We start from the raw sequence: 16677 nt of genomic DNA, 5'->3' as shown, positions 1-16677 counted from the left end.
CTTTAGTCCATATTTACATTAGGCAATTTTCCTTGCGACAATTGTCAGTTTGTCGATAAGAGAGGATGTTGAGAGGCAAAGGGTTACCACATGCCTCACGTCTCTCTCCTTAAAACTGACAATTGCCGCAAGGAAAATTGCTTAATTTAAATAGCTCTGTTCCTTTACGTTCAAGAATCTTCAAGTTTTTCAGACACAATACAATTCATATGGGAGCATTTTCAACTTTTACTACTTTTGCCGGTTTTACCATTTTTAAAAGTAAAGGAACAGACCAAATATGGACTTACCCCCTGTTTTTGTAACTATTTTTTGTTCGTTCGTCTATATTCGTAATAATTCAGGCATCCATAGCTCAGCCCCCAGATGACATACGAACCTAATTTTTTGTAAACGCGTTCCATATATAGTTAAGAATTCCTCTTTTAAAAATCAGAGCTCTACATTTGCGCTGAGGCGAGTAAATCGATCTACAAATTTTGACAGTTCGTGTGAGAAGAATAAAAACTTTTACAAAAACAGGGGGTTATTCTTTTAAGTTTATTATAGCTCTGTTCCAGAACTAAAAAGTTTTTACAATTTTTACCACTTTTACGTTCCCGTACACAAAATTTATATGAAAATCGTTTACGACTTTTACCACTTTATAAAGTACGGGAACAGGCCATATGTCAGAAATGAAGCAGGAAAGCAAGGCAATCAGGCGAGGTAGCTTATGTACCCAGCCCTTTAGTTGTTTTAAATATTAAAACAACAATGGGATTACGCCAGATTATTTTGAAAAAGAGAAACCAGAAAAAAATTAAAACAGAGAAATAAAAAAGAAAATTGATTTTTTTCTTTTTGACATTGTTACCAGATCTACCATTTTTCCGTTTCTTTAAGCGCTCGGCACATACGATGCGTTGAGCGTCGCGGTACAACAACCACATGAAAACTTTAACTTTAACTTTAATGCGCCAGCCATGTTGTTGTTTTTCAAAAAACTTGGCATCACTTACACATTTTTCATGTGGTTGTTGTAGCGCGACGCACAACGCACCGTATGTGCCGAGCGCTTATGTGCCGAGGGCTTTACTTTTGTGGTAAAACTGGTCATGAGAGGGCAATTTTGACAGTTTACCTTAAAATACCTTAAAAGACAATCCCAAAGGGTTAGTTAAATGCAGTGCTAATGGAGTGCATCTTTCAGTAGTCACGCTCTTGTAAAAATTATGAGTGAAAATGCATAATTTGATGCACTTCCGATTTTACCATTTTCAAAAGTAAAGGGGTATAGCAATTTTTGTGGTGTTCCAGAACTAAAAAGTTTTTATAATTTTTACCACTTTTAAACACTTTTTACCACAAAGCTTTTCCGTACACCAAAAAGTAGTAAAATGTTCAGTTCTATTTTAACAAAAAAGGCACTGAAGTCCTGCGTACATAAGCTGCTCTGCCTGATTGCCTTGCTTTCCTGCTTCATTTTTGACATAATAAAAATAAAAGAATAAAGAAGGCCGAGGAAATTTCGAACTGGGTTGCCCTTTTCTTTTTTAATCTTTTATCAGAAGTAAGCAAGGTAAGCAGGCAAGGCAGCTTATGTACGCAGGCCTTGAAAGACGATCTCTTTAAAAGCTTTTTACTCAACAAATTTGAGCGTGTAAAATATGCTCTGTTCCAGAATCTGCAAAAAGCTACTACTTTTTACTACTATAACGATTTTTCCTTTATGTTATCGAAAAAATAGTAAAAATTAGTAGATTCTTGCAGTACTGGAACAGAGCAAAAGTAACATGGTAGCCGGCTTCTAATTGGCTGGTATGCCGACTTTGATATTTGTTCCAGTTTTTTGACGTTTTTTTCCATTTTTCCGTTCCCGTACATTTTGAATAATGTTGTATGCATATCTCATTTTTCACACTTCTCTCTTTTACTACTTTTACCCATGGTAGAACAAGAAAAGGTAGCAGCAATACCCAGCTGACTGAACTGGGCTATAGTGTTAGTGTCAAATTCCATACGACATTTTATATATTTATTTCTATGTTCGATGTATATTAGGGATATATATTTTTCGAAGAAAAAAATTATTCATCTGAAATAAAAACAATTTCCAATAAAGACTCCTTCATATCATTGACATGTAACCTCCTCCAGGTCCGAACGACATGTCGCACACTAAAACACCACTTATAGAGGCGGTACAATATTTGTTAATATGTGTGGTATTCTGTTAAACTTGAAAATAATAAAGCCCTAATAAACATGTGCTTTTTGTTTTCAAAAACAAAATATTGAAACAGCTTCTCTTTTTTCAATGAATTACGAGCGACCCCAAACATTTTTGCAAGAATTCTACTTCCTGCGTGATATTGTGCATTTAGTGGAATGATATGAAAACATTCAAACTGAAAATCTAACGAGTTTTCATTCATGTTTTTCAAAATAATGAATCAAATGTGAAAAATTATTAGTTTTCTAAATTCCAATAATTTATAGACATTTCCTTATTTTGTTTACATTTATATTTGACACTAACGTTCCAAACAAAAACAAATTCCTATGTGGTTGTTGTTGAGTTGTATTTGTTGTAGTATTAACTTTACCTTATATTTGTTCTACCATGACTTTTACCATTAAAAAAGTACGGGAATACACATTTTGTTTATGTGTGGCCATGTCACTTCATAGATTATCTTTCTATTTAGCGAGTATGGCAACGCTAATACACACTTCATTCAAAAGCATGCTGTAGTTTATTTGTTAGTTATTTCACGATAATTAAATAATTTAATCTAGAAAAATAAAAAACAACATGTGTAGCATTGGAGAAGATGACTTTGGTGATGAGGGAGGAGTCCATTCCATGGTACCTGATGTAAAGCCCACCAATCCCATACTCATTGAAAGTGAAGTAGTTTTGTGCAATAAATGTAAACAACCTGCTGAAGAGGTGTATAAACTTCCATTCCGAGAAGCCGAATGCAAGGAGTGTTTCCTCAATTATGTGCGTCATAAATTCCGTGCTGCATTGGGTTCATCTAAAGTTCTGCCGAAAAATGCAAATATTTTGTTAATATTTGATGGAAGTGTGCAGTCTTTAGTGTTGATGGATATGCTACATAATGCCCAAACTCAAAATACGTTCAAGAGGCTACATTGTAATGCTACAGTTCTTTATATAGATGATCATCAGTTGAACAATGTGAGCGAGTATTCTTCCGCGGAATATAAGAAATTTATACAAGATATACAAAGTGCGTGCAGTAACTATGAACAATTTGAGAGTTACATCCTGCCATTGACGAAAGCTGACAAAGTTAGTGATTTAATATATAATTTGAAGTCACTACCAGGACATTACATTGAGTCTACAAGTAAAATAAAGTCAGACTTTAAGCAAGCTGTTGATTGCATGAAATCTCTGACATCTCGCCAGGATTTCATCAAACACTATCGCAGTAAAATTACATCACTGGCTGCCAAGCATTTTAACAGTCAATTTGCCTTCAAAGCCGATATTAGCTCAGATTTAGCTTCGGATCTGTTGTCGGCCATAGCATTGGGAAGAGGAGGCAGTGCTGCCCTGGACGTTGCCTTAGTGGATAATCGTTTAGACGACAATGTAAAGATTGTGAGACCGCTTAAGGACCTAACAGAAGAAGAAATCAATTTATATGTCAAGGCTCAAAGTTTACAATTGTTGGAAAATCATAATAGCTATGGCAATGATTTTGGATCCACAGCGAGTTTACAAAATCTCACCAAGGCATTTGTAAAAGATTTGCAACAAAATTACTCTTCGACAGTTTCAACAGTCTTTCGTACAGGCTCGAAAATAGCCTCACAAATGGATGGTGATAGTAGTAGGAAATGTGAAAAGTGTTGTGTGTTTTGCAAATCTCCCTTGGATTACAAAGACTCCACCACGTTGTTGGCCATTGAATTTTCTCGTATTGTCTCTGAATGTGGTATTAAAACTGAGGATACCTCAGAGCTAAGTATGGAGGCGCAAAAACATGTTGACGGCGATATTGAGGGATGTGATTTGACACAGGTCTGTCATGGCTGTCGTAATATCTATGCTGATTCCAGTAATAAGGACATTTTGCTACAATAACAAATTTTAATAAAGAAATTGACTTTAGAAAATGTATTTGGTATTTGAATACTTTATCTAATTCTCGGTTCATAAACCATATGAACTCGAAAATGGAAAGGACTACTTTAAGAACTCACCATTTTTGTATCGATTGTAACAAGTATTTTATTTTACACAGTAAACAAATTCATAGTTATCCAAGTACACAAATTCTTTTGATATTGGTGCCGTTATTTAAACCCCTTTGCTCTCCAATCGGTGTATTCATCGAAATCCTCCGTTTCAGATACCTCTTCACTGGATTCATCTGAATCGTGCTGAGATTTATTTTTCTCCATAACTTTACTCAGTTTTTTTCTTTTCTCTTCCAGTTCCAAAACTTTTGACCAATGATGGATTTGTTCATCAATTTCCACAAGTTCCTTTTCCACTGCCAATTCCTTCTGATCGGCAACAAATATCTCATATGAAGCTTCGGCAACTTCTTTTATTTCTTTTTGAAACAATTCCCATTCGGCATCTTTGTTTTCAGCATCCTTGGCTTTGTTTTCTGCAGTGTTGCTATCAAAGAACTCAGCTGGAAGTGGATCATTTGAAGTCTTCTGTTGGGGCTCGGCACTTTTGCTGTTATCCACGACGGCAGGTGTTGCAGTTGGTTTGATGGGATTTGAATCTGCTGCTGATGTGGGCTTTGTTTTATCGGATAATGTTTCCTTTGTTGTTTTAGCTTTAACCGGGCCAACAACTTTTGAAGAGTTTGTGGTGGTGGTGATATTAGGTTTTAATGTTGTCCCAGCATTTAGCAACGTTGTTTTTAGTTCCTTGGCAGCTTGTACATTGTTTTTATGAGCTTTAGAATTAACATGAACTTTCCAAATGTTGGCGGATTTCAGAGGTGTTCGACAAATGACACAAATTAATTGTCCTTTAGAATCAACTTTCATCAGCGGGGACTCAATCTTTTCCGTGGTGCTGCTAGCCTCCTTCATGCCATGTTTAACGGCTAGCGCCCGTAATTGTTTTTGGGTTACATTTGTACTGAGTCTTTTCATTTTACAGAGGAATTTTCTTGAGGAATTTTTTTTCCGATTTATTCGTTCAGCTCTTAAAATTATTGTTTGTTTATAAATGACCAGGGGTGCCAAGTTGGTGGTTTTCCCGCTACTTGTGGTGATTCTTGACGTACAAAAAACACTGTTTAAGCTGGAATGTCAACTGTTATAAGGTAAAAATCGCTACAGACCTAGGCTGCGTATGTGGCTGTAGCGATTTTTGCCTCGGAACAGTTGGCATCCCTGTAAATGACTGCTGTTTGTCTGTCAACATGACACAAACAATGTTGGGTTCTCTTTGGTGAATAAAGAGTTCAACAAACGAAACGAATGAGTGACAAAATACATTAAACGATAAAAAAACAAAATAAAAAACTAGTATGTCCATATTTACATTAGGCAATTTTTCTTGCGGCAACTGTCTGTTTGTTGGTGAGAGAGGGTGTTGAGAGGCAAAGTTCCGGGCCACACTACCGTAATTTCATTGAAATTTTGATATGAAATTATGCGTCTCTAGATCGACGTCCATAGTAGAGTAAAATCATAAAATTGCTGTAGTGGGGAATTCGATTTAAGAACACCTAATTTCATGAAATTTTTAAATGAAATTCACGCTAGTGTGGCCCGGCGCAAAGGGTTGCCATATACCTCGCCTCTCTCCCCCTCAAACTGACAATTGCCGCAAGGAAAATTGCCTAATGTAAATATGGACTAAGAATGAGGTGAAGGCAGATATTTATTGGATATATATGGTATGTTCCTTTACTTTTGAAAATAGTAAAACCGGCAAAAGTAGTAAAAGTTGTAAACTGCTCACATATGAATTGTATGGTGTCAGAAGTAAAGGAACGCTTTTCGAGTAAAAAGTGGCAAAACTTGAAGATTCTTGCACGTAAAGGAACAGTGCTATAAATTTATATCCAACGTTTGAGTAAAGTTTTGTGTCATTTATGGTAGAAGAATAAAGAAAAATTGAAACTTGGCAGCACTTTGTCTTTTATTCATCTACCAGAAATGACACAAAACTTTACTCAAACGTTGGATGTGTTTCAGCTAAGTCTTATGCCAGACTATGAACATTTTCATTGAAAACATTTTGCAATTTTCTTCCAAATTTTCATTGACGTCTACACACATATATGGAATCATATTAAAATTTTGATATTTTCATTGCTTTGCATTGGTTTAAGAGTTACGAATTTAAACACAAAGAATAATTACAGATTACAGAACCTTGTGTACACAGTTTCACCCCCTTCACACCTCTTGCCTATGACCTCATTTTCACGTTAATGAAAATTTTCATAGTCTGGCATAAGACTAATGTAGAAACACAATAGCTCTGTTCCTTTACGTTCAAGAATCTTCAAGTTTTACCACTTTTTACACGAAAAGCGTTCCTTTACTTCAGACACAATACAATACACCTTTGACTCTAAAGCCACACGTTGAAACTTTCATACGAAACTTTCACAGCTTTTAGGAGATGAATGAGCTCCTTCACCTCTCTTCCAAAAGCTGTAAAAGTTTTGTATGAAAGTTTCAAAGAGAGAGAGACGTTATGTAAATATATTTAAAAGACTAATAGGCTGTTTATATTATAGGGTTTTGTCGGGTTAAACTTGCTTACGAGGATTGGTTTGACGTACATATATGCAATGGTATTGACATTTGTTGAATCCGGTTATACATAAACGGACTATTAGGGATGCTCACTGTAGTTGTGTTCCAAAACATGCAATATGCTACTCATTTTTCTTTTTACTCCAAAAATTAGCAGCAATTGAACATTTATTTAAGAGAAAATAAGCAAAAATAGCCTGGACGGGCTTCAACACAAAGCTTTCTAAAATCGTTTATAAATCTGCTCCACAACATACAAGAATGTACTATTTCGAAAAGTGGTAAAAATTTCAAGAATCTAAAATTGTTACTACGATAACAATTTTTCCTTTATGTTATCGAAAATAGAGTAGAAATTAGAAGATTCCTGCAGTTCTGGAATAAACCAATTACATATGTACATATGTATTTACTATATTAGACTCTTGCAGTTTCTGGAACAGATCAAATATTCAGCATAAATGTTTCCAAAATAATACGTCTCACTTCTAGAAATTAAGGAAGAGGATGCTGATTAAGTAAATTGCACTTTATTATAAATATAAAAAAATAAATAAATACAACAATTTTCCCATTAATAGCCTACAACAGGTACCATTTACATATAAGGATATCGAAATACATATGTATTTATACTACAACTCTTTGTGTACTTCACAACTTGCTTTTTTCAATCTCCACTTCTAAACGTTTGTTCGGGCTAAGATGTCCATCTAAGCCAGGAATGTTGCACACAATTGACATCTCGTACATATCTTTGTAGACCAAACGATGGAGGTTTTTAGCTTTGGCATGGAATTCCTCAGGTTCCTCATCCAATTGTACAGTTTCTCGATGATCTATGGCATTTGGAGGATAGAAATCATCATCTAAAATATAGGAGGGGATTTTAGATAAACATTTGATGAAGCTATTCAGATGTGTATTCACATACTTGGCAATGTTCCCACCAGCGTATCATTACAACGATAATAAGCCAACACCAGTAAAGAACTTCCTTTGCTGCTTCTATTTTTAACAAAATCTCTAAGTTCGGACCAATTTAGCGCATTGGTTAAGCGGGAAATTTCATAAAACTGTAGTGGAGGCAACCATATTGTGCGCTCAGCAAATAATTTTAAGGCCAACGATGGAGAAGCCCACTGGAATAAGAACAATGATGGGTTTGAAACACTTTCAAAGAATTTGATGATGCCCGCTGTACTTACCAATTCCTCCTCCACCTCACTGGGTTCCAGTAGCAATTGAGGTTGCTTATCTAATGCCACAAAATATAAAATGGTATCATATTTCTTCATGGCAGCCGGTGGGCTTCTCCATATGCTCCATTCATGTAATGACCACAAGTCAGGAATTACATTTAAATGTTTACACAAATTAAGAAATTCCAGGGAATTGTTATGGACTCTTTTCTGCCAAGTGGCCTTATCGAAGCCATCCAAATATCTTCCATGCCCTAGATTTCCAGCTTTAAATTCCTCCTTTGTCACGCATAGCAATAGACCAACTTCTTCGAATGCCTCTCTAATTGCTGTGATACGCAATGAAATGTCACGGGAAAAGAATTTCTTATTTGTCATCAAAGGTCGCGGTCTGTTTGGTAAATGTTCTAAGCTCAATCTTTGTAAATCACTGGATGTTACACCATTATTTTCGAAGTGGTTTAACCATTCTACATCTTCATCTGCTTTGCGGTCAAAAACTCCACCCGGAAAAACATAATGATCTGGAGCAAAGGCGGTTTTGTAATTCCTTTTGGCAAGTAGAATCTAAAAATGGTTAAATTTGAATATTCCAATTACTTGTTTTGTAGGTATTTAAAAATTACTTACCCTATAATTATATCCTCTCTCCTTGCTGTTACTTTTGGTAGCTATTATAATTGTGGCTGAAGGTCTGTAGGTTTTTTCACATTCGTCTTCCTGGGATGTCATATTTCTTACTGCTATTGGGAATTACTAATAAAATATTAGATTTGGTTTGGTATCAGCTAGCGATGATCAATGGTAGTTTGAACTTTGCACAGTTTCTATTTTTGGTGGTCTAATTTATGATTGAAGCGAAGTGAAGAATTGCAACTCCACTTCCAGTTACAATACCTGCAGTCAAATAGTTAGTATATTGTATTTTTAATCTGATGCTTTAATACACTTAAATGTTATTCGTTTAATAAATTGCAAAATAAAATAAATAAAACAGGTTGTTTTGATGCATTTTGTTGTTGTTTGGCTTTGATAAACAACAGCTGATCATGTACTCTATGAAGAGATTAATAATAACAAGAGACATTGGGTTATTCATTCAGCAGTTTATTAATTATTTATAACTTTTTATTAATATACATAATAACAAAATGTGTTCATATGTATCTATATAATTTCACCCATTAACAGTAGTTTGAAAACAGTTGATAGAATATTTAGTGGAATATTAAGAGAAAGGCCTGAAGAAAACTCTCTGTAGAGAGAGACACAGATTACTCTCAGAAATTGAAATACATACTTTCCAATTGATGCATAGATTTAAATTTTTAAAAATTTGTCAAAACAACTTAATTCTTTATATTAATGCAAAAAATGTAAATAATAGTTATAAAGATTAATTTAAATATTAAGTCTATTGAAATTGAGAGTAGAGTGCCGTCACTTGCCATTCTTATTATTCTTCTAACAATCAGATCAGCTGTTGTGATTGGTGGCAGAGTGCAGAACTCAACGTAGCTTTGGAAGTTAACATACATTACATACATTAATCGTACCCCATATTCCACAATAATGGTCCAAAGGGTACCTAACATCAACTGATTACAGTCTTTTTGACAATTGTCATCAAAACGGAACACAGGTAATATTGTCCACATATCTACGAACCGAGCTTATAATAACAAACAGTTTTCAGTATTATTTAGGGGCTTAATTGTACGGTTACACTAGAGTTTTTTGCCGGGTTAACGCACTTCGAGAGGATTTATTTGACGTTTGCGCTATGGGTTAATCCGGTTAAGTGTAACCGGGGTATAAGTGTTATATTAAATCAGATTGATCTATGACGAGGCCGGTTTTTTAACTTCTTTTTATTAAACCAACTTGTGATACTCTTAGTATACACACTTCTATTAAAAGATATTTTGATCGACTATTAAATGGCATGTACTGCCTGCGAAACTGCATCATTGTCAATGCTATCCAAGCCTGCCTGATAGGCTAGTTGATCAGGAGGTTCTAGTTTGTACCTTCGGACCTCTCTCTCTCTCTTCATCAGGAAGCTGTCTCCTGACGTACCTTCGTTGCGGAAGCCTGTCCACTAGATTCTGGTAGGGATACTCACACCTAAATCCAAATCTCTGCGAAATCGATGAAGTCTTTTTATGAAGACCTCTTTGTGAGGCCTTTCTCTCTAAAACCCTGGTCCTGTTTTGGAGTTTATTTGATCTCTATTTTTTTCCTACTTTTTCTGCTATTAAACTATCTGTTAGCTTCTGCCCTTCATTAACTTAATATCCCCTGATTTTCCAAACGCCTTCTCTAAGTTAGCCATTGAATTTCAAATATTTGTTTATGCCAAAACAAACATGTTCAGATCAAGCGTTTTTGTATTCAGGTGCTTGGCATGTTCCTGATTAAACAAAATAACCTTGTTAATGAGTTATAATCTCTGTTGGCCAACATTGGTTAGTTATCAACTTATCAGTAATAACACTCACTAACCCGCAAAACTCTCTTATCATATTTTGTTTTAGACAAAAATAAACATTTTGGCATTCCGGTCAAAGATTGTACGCTAGAATAACGACAATTATTAAGGAAAATGACAGAAGAAAAGAAAATTGCAGCCAAAGGACCGATTTGGAGGGAGTCGGCAAGTTTAATTATATGTACCAAGAATCCAAAGAAAATCGATGGTTATGATTATGAAGTAAGTACAGAATTGTAAAGAGATTTTGATTTACTTACAAATTTTTGAATATTTTCAGCTACTCCTCATCAAACGTTCCGATAAAACGGCCATAATACAAAACCAAGGTGTTTTCCCTGGCGGCATATATGATGCCTCCGATGAAAGTATTGAGTGGTTGAAATATTTTCAAGAGTTTGGTGTATCTCAAGATGATCTAAAGCAATTAGTTGTGGTTGATACAAAAACCGAAAGACCAAAAATTTTGGCACCTCAAGGAACGGGGTGTTATGATAGATTCTTCAAAAATAGCAAAATATGGGCCAGGTATGGAAAATTGAGCTTCACTTGTTTAATAACAGCATTTGAATTCTTCATCTTTGTTTCCAGAGAAATTTCATTACGCATCAATGCTATTAGAGAAACATTTGAGGAAGTTGGTGTTCTCTTGTGTCGCAATAAGCAGCAATTATATTCCCCGGTTAATGAGGGATTTTGTTTCGAGTTGGGTGATAAGAAGAAATGGCAAAAGGCAGTACATGATGATCCTTTGAATTTCCTGAAAATGTGTCGGGAATTGAAAGTTGTACCTGATTTATGGGGATTGCATGAATGGGCTTGCTGGGCAAGTCCAGCTGTAATAAGAAAGGGGTAATTATTGAGTGAACCTTAAATGGTTTTTGTTTCATACTAATTTTTTCTATATTTGGTAGCTATGAAACAGCATTTTATATAACATTCTTAAGTGAAAAGCCATCCATACTATGCGAGGTGTCTGAAGTAAAAGAACACTTGGTGAGTTAAAGTTATTAAAAAAGTCGGGTCTTATCTTGTTGTTCCAAGTGACCCCCTATATATTTTTTTAGAATATTTTGAGGATTTCTGTTAATAAAAAACTTTCTTAACAATGTTTTCAGTGGCTTCCACCTTCAATTATCCTGGATATGGTGAAGAACGGTGACATGTTCTTCCTCCCACCTCAATTTTATGAAATATCTCGTTTTATGCCTTACAAATCCTATGATTTTCTCAAGAATTTCGCCATAGAGAGAAGGGGTAAGGGTGTAGCTATCAGTCATCCCATTGTTTATACTTGTTCCGATGGCACTGTGTCGATTTTACCAGGTAAAGTATCACGAAGTACCAAATGATTTTCTCAAAATTAAAAATGTCTCAATTTTTCTTTTCAGGTGATGAATTTCATGTTGGTTGTCCTCGTTTGGCGACAACATATCGTTCTGTGGACTTTACGGTAGATGAATTTCGTCGACATTCAAAACGTATTCATCGTATGGAGAATTTGGGTTCACCCGAAGCTGTAATATATATGAATTTTGAACCAGTTGATGGCCATTTAAAACCGTTGTGCGGATTTGAAGGAAAACATAAACTTTAGATTTACACACAAACACACGTATATTTATTCTAAGTGCAATTAGATGTGGTTTTGCGGGTTGTAAATAAGCTATATACTTTTTTATATTAACAAATGGAGGTTTAATAAAATTATGCTTTATAAGAAACTAGTTGAACCTGGTGCGCTTCGCTACCCCGCAGCACATTTACTGTAGGCCAAATTCCGCCACACATTCCAAATTTCATTGAAATCGGACATATACTGTTCAGAGATTGCCTTAGCTCCAGTAAAACACAATTATTCCTCCCTTTTCACTCCATTTGACTTCAACATCTCTGGCGCACACGGTAAACGTGTCCGAACATGCCTACCAAAGAACAACTGCGACGGAGACATCCCCATGCTAGCCAGAGGGGTTGTGTTGTACTCTAGAATTCTGTATTGGAAGTTCTCTACATCATTAGCCCCGTAGCAACGTTTTAAAATATTCTTTGCAATAGCAACCCCTTTCTCCGCCATGCCATTGCTTTGGGGATAACGTGGGCTAGAGAACGCCAGTGTAATGTTGGACTTGATTGCAAACCTACAAAACTCGCCTGAGCCAAACGGGACATTGTCACAGCGAATCACGGACGGATACCCTATTTTACAGAAAATCCCTTCCAGTACTTCTATTACACCTTTGGTAGACTTCTGAGCCAAGAAATCACAAAATACCATTCCAGAATAGGAGTCTATCATGCTAATTAAATCACGACCTGCATATTCGAAAATATCAATACCCACCCTCTGAAGAGGATATGCTGGAACTTCATCCTGAATCAACGGTTCTTTTTGATTATTACGGCTGAACTTTTCGCAAACTACGCAACTTTTTACTACCTCTGTCAAATCGTTCGTCATACCCGGCCAAAAATATAACATCCTACCTCGGGCCAACGTCTTTTCTATACCCAAATGTGGACCATGTAGTCCGTGGCACACGGAAACCTGTAACTTCGTAGGCACAACTAATCGATGATTTCTAAACAATAGACCCTCCTCAAAATGAAGTTCATGCTTATACTTGTAAAACTGCTGACTTAAGTTATCAAGTTGATGGTACGAGGGCCAGCCTTCTTGCACATATCTTGCTAATTTGTTATACTCATTATCCACACTAATAGCGTCCGTGTACACTTTTTTGTTTCCTTCCGACATAATAATCTTTTCTACAACAGAATGTATAACGGTCGACATCTCTTCATCAAACTCCGAGGTTTCCACTAAAGGAGCGCGAGATAAACAGTCGGCGATCAACATTTGTTTACCAGGCTTATATGCTATTGTCAGACCGGGATACTTTAGAATTGACATAAACATTCTTTGAAGACGAGGGGTAACGTCATCTATCTCTCTCTTCAAAAGCGTCTCCAATGGCTTGTGGTCGGAGTGTACTGTAAAGTCACGACCGTACAAATAATAATGAAATTTCTCGCAGGCAAATACTACTGCCAAGAGCTCCTTTTCAATTTGAGCCCATTTCTGCTCACTTTTTGACAACGTCCTTGACACATACCCCACAGGCTTGTCGTCCTGCAAAAGAACACTACCCATTCCGTCTTTAGAGCTGTCAGTTTGAATGACAATAGGTCTATTAGGATCAAATACGGTAAGTACAGGCATGTTTGTGATAGATAATAGCAAATCATCAAGCTCCTTATCGCAATCTGAATTCCAATTCCATTCATTTTGTTTTCCTGTCAACCGTCGCAAGTTTGCAGAACGCTGTGACTAATTTGGAATGAATTTCCCCAAGTACTTAAACATACCCAACAATCGCGAAACGTCTCCCTTATTGGTCGGTCTTGGCATACCCATGATTGCCTCGGTATAGCAACTATCAGGTCTTACAACTCCGCATTCTATAACATGCCCCATGAACTTCATACGTTTCTGTCTATACTGAATCTTATCCGGGTTAAAACGTATATTATTCTCTCTGGCACGCCTCACAACCACCTCCAGAGCCCTATCATGATCTTCGTAATCCTTCCCAGTTATAGCAATATCATCAAAATATACCTCGACACCCGGTATATCCCCGAAAATCATGACCATCCGTTTCTGAAAAACCTCCGGTGCACTATTTATGCCGAAAGGCATTCTATTCCACCGGTATCGGCCAAATGGAGTCATAAATGTCGTCAAATCCGAACTGTCCTTGTCTAGTTCCATATGCCAAAATCCACTACTGAGATCAACTACGGTAAAAACTCTTTTCCCAGACATACGCCCTATTATATCATCCCCCCTAGGAATCAAAAAATGTTCTCGCCTTATACACTTATTAAGAGGTTTTGGATCAAGACATATCCTCAGAGTTCCATTAGTCTTTTCAACTATCTGTATATTATTTACCCAATCTGTTGGATAGTCAACAGGAGTAATAATACCTTTTGCTTCAAGCGTATCCAGTTCTTTCTTTAAAGGTTCATGGAGACTCTGAGGAATACGTTTCCTATAGTGTAACACTGGCACAGATCCTTCCTTTAGAGCAATCGAACAAGTACCTGGACATTTTCCTATACCGTCAAACAAATCTGGATGTGCAGCGACAAACTCAGACGAACTGGTCGGAAAATGATTTTTTACCAAAACTCCATCTATACGTTTTATAAGACCAAAGGAAATACAAGATTCTAAACCCAACAATGGTTCAAACTCATCACTTACAACAACAAATCTCGCAGAGTGTTCTACATTCTTTTCCGGATCGACACACATAAGCACAACACAACCATATGTAACTACTGGATTTGAGTTATAATCAACAACATTGAATTCACTTCCACGCAAAATTGGAACATTAAGAGAATTAACCAAACGCCTTGGCAGACAATTAACATCTGCACCAGTATCCAATTTAAAATTTACAAGGCAATCCTTAATCCAGTATCTCTTAAACCATCTGTTACACAATTTACTCACAACATTTTCAGAACTTAGACTATTTATGCTTGGAATCTTTAATAATGTTTCTGACTTACTACAGCTTGGCTCTTGATTTTCAATATTATGTACCACTGTGTTATTCCTCTTCCCAAATGATTGACTTGAGCGGCAAAATTTCATAAAATGTCCTCTCTTACCACACCGGTGACATACGACATTTGTTGCTGGACAGGACACCCGGTGGCGAAAATTATAAGGCTGGCCACAATTAAAACACTTCTGGGACTTCATAACGTTGACCCGATCAGCTTCCTCTACTGTTCTGTTGACGGTGTTTACCAGATTTAAAGTTTCGGTTTCTAATACACGCTTATCTCCCTCTGCTGCCTCGAACACCTTGCACATGTCAATTACTTTTCCACTAGCGATGCATCTTTTCTGTCCAATATTTTCAGTTGGAGATCTTTGTTGTTTATTCCTATTATGATGCGATCTCGAAGCATACGATCAGCAAGGGATTCTTCGCATTTCGGACAATTAAAATCACAATATTGTACCTGAGTTCTTAAAGCTGTTTCGAACTCTGTAAACTTTTGTCCCTCTTGCTGAGTAATTAGATTGAACTTAAAGGCCTCCATTGCTATATTCTTCCGGGGCATACAATGTTTATCAAAAGCTTCTAAAATTTCCGTCAGCTTAACAGACCCTTCTGCACTCTCCTCTTGGTATACGAGCACATCAACACCAGGAAATAATGAATTAAAAACTTCCAAGCCACGATCACCAATTAGCCACAAGAATGTAGCTATTTTACTATTTTCTCTTTGTGTACTTTTTCCAGTGGCAACAAGGTGGATTTTAAACTGTTGCTTCCACCGTGGCCAATCTTTCTCCAAATTAGAACAATCAAGCTGCAGAATAGAATTGCAAGTATTCGCCATTACGTAATTTGTCTAATTGCACTTGCACACACGTGTTGGGGTTTTCATTTATTTCTTGCTTTTTAAGTTTTTCCTTTTTTTTCAGTTTTTACTTATTGCTATTTTGAAGTTTAACTCCTGACACCATGTTCAGCGATTGCCTGAGCTCCAGTAAAACACAATTATTTGTTTGTAATAAAATATAATTGGTTAACACAATTTATTGGTGATCTAAGCTTCCAGCTTGCTCAACGACTCTCTAGTGATAGATTACACATACATACATACAGCTTTCATCATTTTGACATTTCGTTGCATCTCATTCAACATATGGTTGCCATGTTAACAATAATTGTAATAAATAACTGCTACTCTTATTACATATACAGCGTTTTTGGTGCATCAAATACTTGAACTCGGACGAAAATATATATGAGAGCTATATCCAAATCTGGACCGTATTCGATATATTTTTGCACATATGTATAGTTATAGACCGAATTCTATCACACATTCAACAATTCATTGAAATCTGACATATAAATAGCACTTTTGGTGCATCAAATCCTTGAAATCGGACGAAAATATAATGGGAGCTATATCCAAATCTGAACCGATTTCGATACATTTTGGCACATTTATTTTTAGGACAAATTCCGTCACACATTCCAAATTTCTATTGATATTTGCATACAAAGTTTACATTTTTTTGAGGTACCTCCGATTCTGATGCTATATCTCCGGATCAGAGCGTAATTTCAAAACTTTTTATAGCCTATGTTACTTACAGGCGATGTAGTAATATACCCTGAA

General features: G+C 36.2%; 4 protein-coding genes across 7 annotated transcripts; 2 read left to right on the top strand and 2 right to left on the bottom strand.

The window, feature by feature from the left end:
- The first annotated feature begins 2797 nt into the window (after positions 1-2797).
- On the top strand, positions 2798-4138 carry Ctu2 (Cytosolic thiouridylase subunit 2). Its single transcript, XM_073967041.1, has one exon. It carries the CDS (start codon positions 2798-2800, stop codon positions 4100-4102), a length of 1305 nt encoding a protein of 434 aa, XP_073823142.1. The 3' UTR covers positions 4103-4138.
- An 85-nt stretch (positions 4139-4223) lies between these two features.
- LOC141393690 (zinc finger protein 830-like) lies at positions 4224-5288 on the bottom strand. Its single transcript, XM_073967045.1, has one exon. It carries the CDS (start codon positions 5134-5136, stop codon positions 4315-4317), a length of 822 nt encoding a protein of 273 aa, XP_073823146.1. The 5' UTR covers positions 5137-5288; the 3' UTR covers positions 4224-4314.
- A 1985-nt stretch (positions 5289-7273) lies between these two features.
- Positions 7274-16131, bottom strand: LOC141393683 (acyl-coenzyme A diphosphatase NUDT19-like). Of its 3 annotated transcripts, none has more exons than XM_073967032.1 (5): positions 10713-16131; positions 8592-8858; positions 7968-8528; positions 7694-7901; positions 7274-7628 (listed from the first exon to the last, which is right to left on the bottom strand). In XM_073967032.1, the coding sequence occupies exons 2-5, from the start codon at positions 8691-8693 to the stop codon at positions 7414-7416; spliced, it is 1086 nt and encodes a 361-aa protein (XP_073823133.1). In that variant the 5' UTR covers positions 8694-8858; positions 10713-16131; the 3' UTR covers positions 7274-7413. The 3 variants fall into 3 exon arrangements, with proteins under 3 accessions (XP_073823133.1, XP_073823132.1, XP_073823134.1); XM_073967031.1 differs by having other exon boundaries at positions 15040-16131; XM_073967033.1 differs by lacking the exon at positions 10713-16131 and adding an exon at positions 8859-8999 and having other exon boundaries at positions 8592-8717.
- LOC141393682 (acyl-coenzyme A diphosphatase NUDT19) lies at positions 9435-12176 on the top strand. Of its 2 annotated transcripts, none has more exons than XM_073967029.1 (7): positions 9435-9603; positions 10499-10674; positions 10733-10980; positions 11044-11304; positions 11367-11448; positions 11571-11778; positions 11844-12176. In XM_073967029.1, exons 2-7 carry the CDS (start codon positions 10567-10569, stop codon positions 12047-12049), a joined length of 1113 nt encoding a protein of 370 aa, XP_073823130.1. In that variant the 5' UTR covers positions 9435-9603; positions 10499-10566; the 3' UTR covers positions 12050-12176. The 2 variants fall into 2 exon arrangements, with proteins under 2 accessions (XP_073823130.1, XP_073823131.1); XM_073967030.1 differs by lacking the exon at positions 9435-9603 and adding an exon at positions 9651-10429.
- Positions 16132-16677: the final 546 nt, after the last annotated feature.

Source organism: Musca autumnalis, unplaced genomic scaffold (assembly GCF_047663935.1).
Source record: "Musca autumnalis isolate F117 unplaced genomic scaffold, ASM4766393v1 scaffold_2, whole genome shotgun sequence".
Lineage (NCBI taxonomy): Eukaryota > Metazoa > Arthropoda > Insecta > Diptera > Muscidae > Musca > Musca autumnalis.
This window is presented reverse-complemented; position numbering and strand designations above follow the sequence as displayed.